Below are 11,971 nucleotides of genomic sequence, written 5' to 3'. Positions count from 1 at the left end.
AAAATTATATTTAATTTTACAAATTCTATATGTTATATATTCTATAATTCTATATTGTTATTGTAAATTATATATTATATATAATATATTGTATATTATATATATTATATAGTGCATATTTATTTTATGAAACAAAATCTTTTGTATTTCAATTAAATAATTGTAATAAAAAGTTTACCTCCTCGATGGTATCTCTTAACGAAGGCACTTGCCGGGTGAGGAGGTTTGAGTACTCTAATGAACCTAAGAGCTATGCCGGCGGTAACATATGTATAACGTTTTCGAGTGAAGCAAGTTTGATTGTTCTGAAACCGATTAATGACGTTATATATTAGGGATACCGTCTTGATTATTAGGGAAACTTAAATTATTAGATTAATCAATAAAATACTTTAAGTAAGCATTTGATTGATTAAGACAAAAAATCTTGTGCTTTAAAGATAAAATAGCAACAAAAACGGGAGATGTACTTTATGTTAGTTATACTATTAATGTATCATATATTTATACTAATCAGATTTTCTTTAAACTTATTTGGTCAAACATATATTCATGGTAAATTGGGTTTAATCGCTCTCAAAGCGATCAAATTTGCTTCATTTGAAAACGCTAATAGTTACCGGTAGGGTCACCCATGCCGGACAGGTCGAAGGGGAAGAGTCAGACTAAGAGAGATACCGTAATTATTATATATTTGCTATATTAATATTTTTTTGAATAAAATAGAAGCAAAAGAGACAGTAATCGAGAAAATAGAGAAAGAGGGGCTCCGAAATATTTTCGTACTCTCCTCGGGGAAAAATTCATTTCTGAGAAACGGAAGTCTATTTTACTATAATTTTCCTATAGTTTTGTTCATAATATTTTATTTTTTAAAGAGTTTTGATCGCTTGGTATACTGTCAGGTTTTCGCAAAATGTCATACAAAAAATCGAGATATTTCTTGCAATATTGGTTGGAGCGTAAAAATTAAGAATAAAAGTTAAGAGTTTCTTTTATATCTTGTGGGATGCTACCTAAACTTCTAAATAAAAAGCCGGAAATGCGAAAAAATCTACTCCTCCCAATACTTAAATATATCTTTATACAATATACGAAAAATTGTGATTTCCGAAACGCGGAGATTTATTCTATTATAATTATTACATTTTCCTATGATTTTAACCGTGTTCTCTTGAATTTTAAGAAATTTTAATTATTAACAGCGTTAATTAATTTTTTCACATACACACACATATTTATAAAATTATTTAAATATTAACTCTAGTTTTTTCAAAATCAAATATAAATTAGAATTATACACACATACTTAATATCTGTCGAATGCGCGGCTCAGCTATGACAGCCTTTTATTGATATAAAATAATACATAGCGCAGTGTCGAGATAATTAGCATCGCGGAAAAGAAGCAACAATGCGAGTATCGATTTAATCTTTTTTAAGAGTGCATTCAAATTTATAAAATTTACTCGTTGCGCGTGAATTTCGTAATTATAATGATTATATTGATTATATATTACAATTGAAATTAACCAATTATCTCACCACAGTATGTCGTACATTCCACAAATATGTTCTACCAGCAAAACGTACATAGTATCGGCAGCCACTGCGATCGAGACGCATGCAATGTAACCGATATACGTGTTTAGCAAAAGCACGTAATAGTACTTGTCTTGATCATATTACGAAGAATAATTTTTAAATTTACTTCTTTTAATTTCTTTAAAAGAAAAAATAAGGAAGCAATATTATTAAATTTTTTAATTACGATTATAAATTAAAACTTATTGACGCGTTAAAACGATCGTTTATTCGTAATTTTATTATTTTAGCATTTTTCTTTTATTTTTAGCTTCCATGTATCTATCAAGATACAGATTCTCGCTTACCAAAGAGAAAAATTCAACCGATATTTTTAACAATTCTTAACAATATTTTTTTAATCGGTATTCGTAGATGCGTTTAATTCGTACTTGAATACGCTAACGTGAACTTTCGAGCATTTTCAGCGTAACGCGTTAAGATCTGCGTTTCTTGGTTCGTCAGCATATCATGCCAATCCTCGCGCATCTGTCGTAGAAGCACCTTAAACTGAAGCGACGTTTATTCAAAAACGAATTCACGAGCTTAATGCAACTGTTGTACATACCTTTCCAGAATTAAGCTGATAATTTTCACAGCGCATATTACTGCGCCAGACGTAGTTGGCATAAGCTCGAACATATCATCTAGATCATCCGAATGTTTGAGCAAATATATAATCTGGTAATAAATAATGAATTTATGATATTGATTACATTTCATACATTTGAATACAATATATACTCTCTCTAGACGATTGTTTCTGTGACACAAAAAGATATGACTATTATTATATATTCTCTCACAATAAATTCATTTTTTTATATTTTTATATTTTTTTATATTTTTATTTATGATGAAATTTTCCATAATTCAAACTGTATTGCGAGTTGATGTTTTTTCAAGCATGCAATCATCTCACGATAATCTTCGGAATCATGCTCTTTTATTACTACGTATTTTATTTTCTCGCCTTCCACAAGTTTCGTCTTATCGAAAATATTTTCAACACGGATGCTTGGAAAAATGTAAAACTTATTATTGAAATCACAAACAATCTGCATCGAGATATTTTTTAAGCCGGAATAACTATATCTAATAACTTAAATGAAAATAAAATAATATATCTCTTACTTTACCTGACAGCGTTAAATAAACTACAACCGTGTAACACGCACACTATATACATGGTATCAACGTTTACCATACATCTAGTACTAATTATAGCTACAAGATAGCAATGCAACAAAATTGGATAGTAATATTTTTCTTTGTCTACTCCCCAATCTCCTTCAAGTACGTATATAGCTGGACGTGACTCATTCAACGGTATTATGATATCTAGAACTTTTGGCGTTAACGGTATTAACATAAACATTACTACAAATATATTAATGTACACTGCAAAGAGAAAATACATTGTTACAATAATATTCTATTATTTTTAATTATTTTTTATAATATAGAGAAATGTTCTTCCAAACTTGATATAACTTTGAGCACTAATTACTATAGATTCAAAGCAATCGACTATTAAATTTTTATCACTTTAGGCTGATAAGGCCAAATGCCCATCTGCGACAAGAAGAATTGATTTCTAGAGTAGTATCTTAGCATGTCCTCTTGCATATCATAAAACGTTTGTGAGACTGATCGTCCTCTTGTTAGATATTGGATTGAAGAAAAAAATGTAAAGCGAATGCAGTGACGGAAGGATATATATATATCATTACGATAATTTTGGGTTGTCAGAAAACGTTTGAAACGTTTACGCGCCGCGATAGGTGGATATTCAATCAATCTATAAGAAGGGTCGCTGTTCGCTATTAAATATTTATCTTTTGCGGCGAAAAACATTTCTAACATTTCCGTTTCCCGACAACTCAAAATTATTGTACAGATCTCCTTCAGTCGTATGAAAGGAAATTATAGATCACGAAATTATAAATTTTCTGTAGAATAAAGTGAAATATACTGCGTTTTTATATGTCGTTTTATTATTATCTTTCGTAAATAGTATAATGGATTTTCACTAATGATTCTTCTAAATATGATGATTTTGTAAAGATAAAAACATCATATGTATTATAGCGCTTCTATTTCATGCTAAGGATGCTAAGGTAGTAAAATACGACATGGCAGTTTGCATCACCTTAAAATTAAATATTGATTCTTTGCAGCGTTATATAATAGACATTGTAAAAGATATTTAAGCTACAGACGTACCGAACTGCACATAGTCAGTGACATAACAAACATCTTTCCAGCCGAGAGTGTACAAGGAACGAAACTTCTGTACAGAAGTATTTTTAATAATTTTTTGCTTTTTATGGAGAACGTATACCATCTTGAACTGTATCTAAAAGACAAAATATCTTTAAAAGACCTTCAATATGCCTTCCTGGCAACTATGCGAATCGTTTATAAGACGACAACTTTGGGTGAGATAACATCAAAAATAATATAAAACATTGAAAAATGGTGGTAATAATGCTTATCAAGTAAAACTATGCTTTGTGAGGACTGTACGCATGTATTGGAGATTGAAATTTTTACAGTAAAATCAAATAAATTTTTTCAGGAATAATTATTTATAATAAGGCTTCTTGAAATTTTATAACATTATTATTTCGTAGATTGTGATATGTAAATAATGAATCTGGACAATACGTTATAATTGCGATGTAATTCCGGCTCATTTGTTGATAAAGCTCTTTTACATGCTATATAGTTAAGTTAAGCATAGTTAAAGAGCTAATAGAATTATGATTCTTACGCCTTATCAAAGATATCCATGCTTCTATCTATTAGCAACTGTCCGGGAAAACACATGCATATGAAATGAGTAAACACACCCATAATTACACAAATGTATTTTATTACTTCTCCCATATGTCCTAATTTGTTGATAAGCTGCAACAATTACACCACGAAGAATATTAGTTATTCTAAACTTACCGGATGTCTTTCTAATTGCAGATTGATTGGTCAAATTAGAATTAATTCTTCCTTGATTAAAATAGGGGAAAGTCATCATTTATTGTAATTTTCTAATTTTTTGTATTATACATGTATCTTTGTAATTAAACTTTGAATTCTGTTAAAGTAAATTCTATTTTAAATGATAATTGAGAAATATCAATTTTGTTGTCCATTTGATTTCTCTTAAAATTTAGTTTGCAGAAAGCTTTTTTTTCAATAATCTATAACTAGAAAATTATTTATGTCTCGACATTTTCGGAAAAATCTATTTTAAATTGGTCAAGAAATTCTCCGTTGAAAGAAAATTGGGTGGCTTTGAACATCTTGTATAATGCTATGAAATACGTTTTTCAATGAAAGCATATTTATTTTTTAAATTCTTACTTGTATTCCAATTACGCTCATAATCAGCACATTAAGAAATAGTAGAACAAACGTTACGTACGTGAATGTAGAATCCAGTATCTGAACATATCTAAGAAATCAGGATAGAATAATTTAATATCAAAAATAGAATAAAATAGTTTTATCGATCAAGCGATTTTGTTAAGATCATTACTATCGTTAATCGATAATGACTATTATCATCGATGATAAAATTACGAACTCTAATGCGAGTTGATGTTTTCTCAAGCATATCATCAATTCACGATCATCATCATCTATAGAATCATATCTTTTTACGAATAAATGATAGTGCGTTCTTGCGCATATTTTTTCATTATCATCAGTCTTAACATTTGTCTGGCCCACAATATTTTCAAGACGGTGGCTTAGAAACAAAACGATAACTAAGTTAGGATAATCTGAATCGACAAATTCTCTATGTGTATTTCTGAGTGAAAAAGGAGTTTTAGGACAATAATAAATTTTTAAAATGGTTAGAGAAATAGATATCTCAAATTTATTTTCAATATTACTCACCCGATAGCCGCAAATAAACTGCAAGCATGTAACACGCATATTATATAAGTGGTATCGATAGATAACACGATCCCGACAGTGATCACATTCGACATATAAGCATGAAATAGAATCGGATAATAATATTTCTCTTTGTCCACTCTGTACTCTGCTTGAAATGCATATTTCAATGGCCGTGATTCATTCAATGGTATTACAATATCTAAAATTCTTGGAGTTAATGGAATAAGTGAATACAGCCCCAAAATTGCGCAATAATATGCTGTGAAAAAAGCATATATTGCTTATACTGCATTACATATCATATTTTTAAAAATAGTTTCTTTGTGTTATATTATAATTTTGTAAATTGGAATATGTAAAATGGAAGAACCTGATTTATTTTAATTTCAAATTCAACGAGAGAGATAAGAGAGAATATTTTGCATTTATATTATACTATGTGTAATGTTTAAGATTGCATTCAATTGACTATCATATAGTATTTGGCGTTCGTTTTGGTGTATAGCGTGTTACATGCACGACAGGATTCGCTACATATCGCGAAGGGACGTCGAATTCCGCGCCGCATACTATTGTGTTTTCGCGCTCGTCTTGTCAGTCGTTCAGTGAAACTCGAACGAGTAGGTATCGGTGCGATTTGTTCCATATGTCGTCTTATTACTTCTCGGTACGCGATCGCGACAAGTACTATGAGATGTTACACGCAATTATGTATTATGATTTTTACAATTAACAATCATCAACTTATGTGTAATAAATTAATGTCTAATAATTCATCGTTTATGCGAGTGAGTGTGACTGCCGTTAAAGAATCTCAAAGTATGAGACAGGAGAAAGCCCGAAGAGTCATCGAACGAACAATCACACGGAAAGTAGAATTAATTATATTAAAATTTAATTTTTTAAAAGAAGTTGTAAATAAGCTATTTGCGAATATATCAACTATTATCAAAGTTTTATGGATCTTATTCCCTTCTACGAGAGGTGTTAAGCTACTCGAAAATAAAGCTAATTTAAGCAATTTAGTTAGTTAAAGCAAATTTAATGTTATGTTAAGCTATTTTAAAACAATTACATATATCAACTCAGGTTTATTGATTCAATTACATTTCGAAAAATCGCAAAATTCAACTTTCGGCTGTTTTTTTATTAGATTACAAAATTATTATTATGTATCTTTATCATTATTTTATAAAATTTAATGTATGAATAATGATTGTGCGCAGATTGCTCAAAATGGACAAAATTCTTTCGAATAAAAAATGTTTTTTAATTACACTAAAAAAATTCGAAGTGTCAATCTTGCAATAATGTTGTGGATTTCTTTTTTAATTGTCATTTAAATATGTTATTTATTACCTGCATAATATTTCGTCATTTTTCGGCCGATATCAGTATAATATTTCAAAATATAACGTTCATATTTATTGTTAAAGACACTCCAATGATCATTCATGAGTCGTAGTAGACGTCAAAACTAATTGACAATAAGAAAAGATTAACAGCAAATATGCACATATTATTGATATCTATTTGAAAACTCACTTTATCATTATTTACAACGATATTAATCAATTTTGCGTTGGAACCAATAATAGGAATAATGATAATTACACTTTCGACAACTATATCTACATTACCCCAGGTGTCATGTAATAAAATTATCTATGAAATAAAGATATATCGATCAACAATGAAATAGATCAACGTAATAAATTATATATTTTTATTTCGAAAATAGATGTATATTATATATACAAAATAGATTATAAATAGAAAATAGATTATATATTTTTTAACTAATTTCATTTACCAATGCATCTGCATTACTATTTTCACGATAGTATGACACGTTACCTCAGTTATATATATTTATATATGTGTGTGTGTATATGTATATAATGTACAAAGTGTTCCATAATCATCGAATATTTTTTTGATAACAGATTCTCTGGCAGAATAACAAATTCTTTTCAATTTTTTTTTAGGAAAAATTTTGATGTATTAATTCGAGCTATAAATAATCGAAAAAGAACGATTTCTCGCAAACTAGATTTTGTAGATTCAAGAGATTAATAAAAGTACATTTTGCATTTAATTCCGAGTGAAATTTATTTTAAGAAAAGAATTTTAATTTAAGGCAGTTACAAAGACATAATAAAAAAATTGAAAATTTACAAAAAATGATGGTTTCCTCAGTATTTTTATTAAGGAGAAATCAACTTGGTATCTGCCGAAGAATCTGCTATTAACAGATATCCGGTGATTTTAGAATACTTTGTATATGTATTATGTTAATATGTTGATTAGTCGATGACTCGGTCTTTAACAATTTACGCCGCCTGCTACGGGAAATTATGAAAATTATAAAATAAACGATATATTTTTGCAAAACACACTTTATACATGACTTTAAGAGTATTATCACAGTATATAATGCTACAAAAGATATTTAACTAAAATAAACGCAATCGTTATTTTAGAGATGAGAACGTCATGAAGTAAGACATAGCGGTCTGTACTACCTTAAAATGGAAACATCACTATTTTAGTACGATATATCTTACACTATAAAACCATTATAAATATATAGTTTACAGTACATAGCTTTCTCCTACCGTGCTATAATTGGCCATTGACATCACGTATATTTTACCGGCGGTTAACGTGCACGGCTCGAGACTTCTGTAAAGCAATATCCGTAACAGCCTTTTGCTTTTTAAGGAAAATGTATACCAATGCGATCTACAACTGAGAGATTTTTTTGTCTGAAGCAGTTAGTAAATTCTCTACGCATTAATATATATATATTATTAACATATAGCGTGTCCTAAAATTACCGAATATCTCTTTAATAATAGATTCTCTGGCCAATCTGGACTTGTTGTTAGTGAAAATGTCGAAAGAGATTATTTTTTGCATGTTTCCAATTATTTTGATCATATATATCTTTTTTAATTAAAACTCAAATTTATAAAAAAATGCTATGAAAGTAAACTCCGCCTGAAATTAATTGAATAATAATGTGTATTTCTATTACTCCACAAATTATAGTCTACGAAAAGCCCTTTTACAATCGTTTATAACTCGAAAATTATTGATGTCTCGACATTTTTGCTTAAGGAAAAATCGTTTCCGTATTGATCAGAGAATCTACTATTAAAAAAATATTCGATGGTTTTGCCACATTCTGTATGTATATTAATATATATATCATAAAATGGAATATCTTAGAAGCGCAATATTTTAAGATACAAAGTTTGACAGAAGGATCATTCATATATCATTTGGAATTTTGTTATCTAGTAGAAAACATAAAGCATCTAGTAACTGTTATGAATATGTACTATATTATATGCACATTAAATGCATATGATATTCACAATATATAGTTTCTCAACGATATTTTTCTTAAATTTTATCAAATAATTTATTCTGTTATTTTTACGTTTTATCAAATATGTTTATGCTATGATCCATCAATCTCTGCCCCGGCAGAGACATGCACAAAAGATGAAAAAACGCTCCTGCGGACAAGGAGACGTATCTAATGAAATCCTCGGTACTGTCAAGATTACTCATTACCTAGATAAATAGAATTGCTATAAAAACACAACGTATTATATACTCTGATAAAAATAAATTTTTCCTAACCTTTTCTTTTTTTAAATACTTAATTATATACTTGCTTGAATTCCTACAAGACTCAAAGCGATCACGTTACATGACAGTTGGATGCCTGTCGATAACATAAATGAAGATTCCAATAAGCGGGCATACCTGACAATAAAGATATAATTTAGAAATTTAGAAATATATTCGATATAATTTCTTGCAAAATTCTTTACAAATCAACTTCTAAGTAAGTTAATATCCTAGCTTCTCTTGAGCATATGATGATACGTTATTGAAATAAGTGAAAGAGTAGTACAAACTGTATTGCCAATTGATGTTTTTGCAAGCAGATAATTAATTCGCGAAAAACTGTCTCTTTAAAATAAATATCTTTTATTTCCATGTCTCGACATGTTCTTTCATCATTTTTCGTAAGATAGCTTGTCTGAAATTGGTGTTCTTTCGAAATTATAACTATATGTTCTAATCGATATCTGAAACAAATATCAAGTTCTAACAGGTATCCAAGTTTTTCTTAGAGAATTATATTACGACTGCATAGAAAAACGAATCAATTCTCTAACAACATATAAGTAGGTACTGAGTTTTCAAAAACTTTTCTACCGAAGATTTTCTTAGCACACTCTAACAATATTGCTTATATAAATATAGAATTCTAGATATGAAAATTATTACTTTACGCGCGCGTATAATTTTAATATTATTATAATAAAAAAAATAAAAAGAAGAAGAGATAGTTTTATTACATACACCGTGATAAATATTAAAAATGTGTTTACCCAATGGCTGCGAATAAACTGCAGCCATGCTGCACGTACGCTATGTAAGTAGTATCGGCGCACACTACAATCGACATGACCGCTATAACCGCCACATACGAATGAAACAAAATGAAATAATAGTATTTCTCCCGATCTATGTGATATTCGACTTCAAACAAAAACCTTCGCGGACGACTCTCATTGAGAGGCATCACAATGTCCAGAATCTGCGGCGATATTGGCATTAACAAATACAATGACGTCGACACATAAACGTAAGCTGTGAACAACGATTAACACTGTGCTATCGTTTGATTCATACGTCATGTAATATTTAAAATGACAGCTATTTGCGAGATAGATACAACGTTTTCAATACGATTAAGCAAAAATAAGATAGATTGGCTTCTTACTTGCGTAAAATATTACCACTTTTCTACAGAATATAACGTAATCCTGTAAGATCTCGATGTCCGTGGAATTGTTAAATACTTGCCAATGATATTCGATCAAAGAAAATAGGTATCGCATCTAAAAGATTTATATAGGAAGATTTATACAAGAAGATAAAGATTTGTATAAAATTAATGGTATGTGTGCACATATACCTCATTAATTCTAAAGCCAAGATTGAATAACTTTGTGAAACAGGCAATTACAATTATAGTCGAAATTGTGCACTCAACTGCAATGTCGATATCACCCCAAGTATCAAACATTCGTATCATCTGAGAAAATAAGACGTAAATATTCACACAATATCACAATTTCTCTTTAAAGAAATGATTATATGGTAGTTATTATAGTATAATAATACCGCAATATTTTTTCCGATGATAATTATAATAGTTAATATCAAAAGCGAATTAGCCGAGAAACTCGCAGACTAGGGAAATGTCTTAATATGTTTCTACTCTTATATCGATAATATTTTCACAAGCACAAATTCAGAACAAATCTATTACGAGAAAGATGTATGCACGTATTACAAACAGCCACGAGATCGAGTGGTTACCTCTGCTATAACATAGCTGACGTCGATGATCGCTAGCAGGGTTGGTATTAATATCCTCATGGTCCTGCTCTGATAAGGCCAAGTGCCGATTTGCGACATGAAAGCCTTGTTAATGCGGTAGTAACGCAGTATGTCCGATTGCATGGTACATATCCGATAGATATCCGTCACGATGGCTGATCTGTAAGTGATACGACGAGCGGATGCTTTATACGGAAAGTATTGTGGTAATAAATATGCGTGATAAAAATGACGTGGTGGATATTTATCATGTCACGTTGTCAGTTGCACGGTCAGGTACCTATTTCTTTAACGTAGCCATTTGAACAGCGGTCGCGTGATCGATCTGAAAGCGCGAACGATTGCCGTTTTTCAGTGTGACAGTTTGATTGAAGACCTTGACAAAGGGGCGGAGATCAAATTTCGTTCTATCATATTTTAAAGAAACGGGACATAAGAAAGTCAGAGATATGGCAAATCAACTGACCACGCAATGTACATGTTGCCCGGGTTGCAATCACTGTGATAATCCTCTTATTTCGTATTTATATATAAAATAGTATAAGATAAAAGCACAATATAAAAAGATATATCAGAGACTAAATACATAAATATTAAATAAATTAATAGTTATATTATTTAATTATTTGTATTTATTACATGAAAGTCCATTGTAGGACGATAATTACAAAAGAGATACTTGCAATGAAATGGAATCTTTGATACATATGGATATCGACTTATCGAAAAGTCGAAAAGATGCCAACGTCGTCAAGTAAAACATCGTCTTCACTATCTGAAAAAAAGAGAGATGTGTAATCGAGTTTATAATATAAATTAAAATATAGGATTTAAATGATACGCGATGAATTTGATTGTGAACATTCATATCAAGCAAAAGTTCTCGATATTTAAAGGCGATATTTGTTAATGTTAATGAAGACTCGCTTTTTTACATATTAAACTTTGAAGGCAAGGCTGTTACAATTCTTTTATAATACACTTTAAAATTGCTCTTAAGCACACCTGTGATCGCTGCAATATCCTTGAAAAGACAGGGCTCAGT

General features: G+C 29.8%; 2 protein-coding genes and 1 pseudogene across 2 annotated transcripts; all 3 read right to left on the bottom strand.

Moving 5' to 3' along the window:
* Window positions 1-2,152: 2,152 nt before the first annotated feature.
* On the bottom strand, window positions 2,153-3,201 carry LOC115243655 (annotated as a pseudogene).
* Window positions 3,202-3,305: 104 nt separating this feature from the next.
* LOC115243654 lies at window positions 3,306-7,159 on the bottom strand. The gene is made up of 7 exons (XM_029820797.1): window positions 7,039-7,159; window positions 6,853-6,970; window positions 5,491-5,752; window positions 5,146-5,338; window positions 4,951-5,031; window positions 3,811-3,972; window positions 3,306-3,736 (listed from the first exon to the last, which is right to left on the bottom strand). The coding sequence occupies exons 2-7, from the start codon at window positions 6,947-6,949 to the stop codon at window positions 3,686-3,688; spliced, it is 846 nt and encodes a 281-aa protein (XP_029676657.1). The 5' UTR covers window positions 6,950-6,970; window positions 7,039-7,159; the 3' UTR covers window positions 3,306-3,685.
* Window positions 7,160-7,859: 700 nt separating this feature from the next.
* On the bottom strand, window positions 7,860-11,049 carry LOC115243495. The gene is made up of 9 exons (XM_029820557.1): window positions 10,906-11,049; window positions 10,499-10,618; window positions 10,304-10,421; window positions 9,909-10,170; window positions 9,429-9,602; window positions 9,183-9,273; window positions 8,942-9,078; window positions 8,112-8,244; window positions 7,860-8,018 (listed from the first exon to the last, which is right to left on the bottom strand). The coding sequence occupies exons 1-9, from the start codon at window positions 11,047-11,049 to the stop codon at window positions 7,968-7,970; spliced, it is 1,230 nt and encodes a 409-aa protein (XP_029676417.1). The 3' UTR covers window positions 7,860-7,967.
* Window positions 11,050-11,971: the final 922 nt, after the last annotated feature.

The sequence above is a fragment of the Formica exsecta genome, unplaced genomic scaffold, assembly GCF_003651465.1.
Source record: "Formica exsecta isolate Colony F162 unplaced genomic scaffold, ASM365146v1 scaffold72, whole genome shotgun sequence".
NCBI classification, from domain to species: Eukaryota; Metazoa; Arthropoda; class Insecta; order Hymenoptera; family Formicidae; genus Formica; species Formica exsecta.
The sequence above is the reverse complement of the archived record's forward strand: the minus strand, read 5'-3'. Positions and strand labels throughout refer to the sequence as shown.

Excerpts from the sequence above, each read along its gene's own strand:
- LOC115243654 (XM_029820797.1), bottom strand. The coding sequence starts at position 6,949 with ATGAATGATCATTGGAGTGTCTTTAACAATAAATATGAACGTTATATT. Across the intron at positions 3,973-4,950 it reads TGAGCGTAATTGGAATACAA|AGGTCTTTTAAAGATATTTT; the intron begins GTAAGAATTTAA and ends AAGGCATATTGA. Across the intron at positions 3,737-3,810 it reads CACTGACTATGTGCAGTTCG|GTGATGCAAACTGCCATGTC; the intron begins GTACGTCTGTAG and ends TTTAATTTTAAG.
- LOC115243495 (XM_029820557.1), bottom strand. The coding sequence starts at position 11,049 with ATGCAATCGGACATACTGCGTTACTACCGCATTAACAAGGCTTTCATG. Across the intron at positions 10,619-10,905 it reads TCAGCTATGTTATAGCAGAG|ATGATACGAATGTTTGATAC; the intron begins GTAACCACTCGA and ends TTATTTTCTCAG. Across the intron at positions 8,019-8,111 it reads CAATGGCCAATTATAGCACG|GTAGTACAGACCGCTATGTC; the intron begins GTAGGAGAAAGC and ends TTCCATTTTAAG.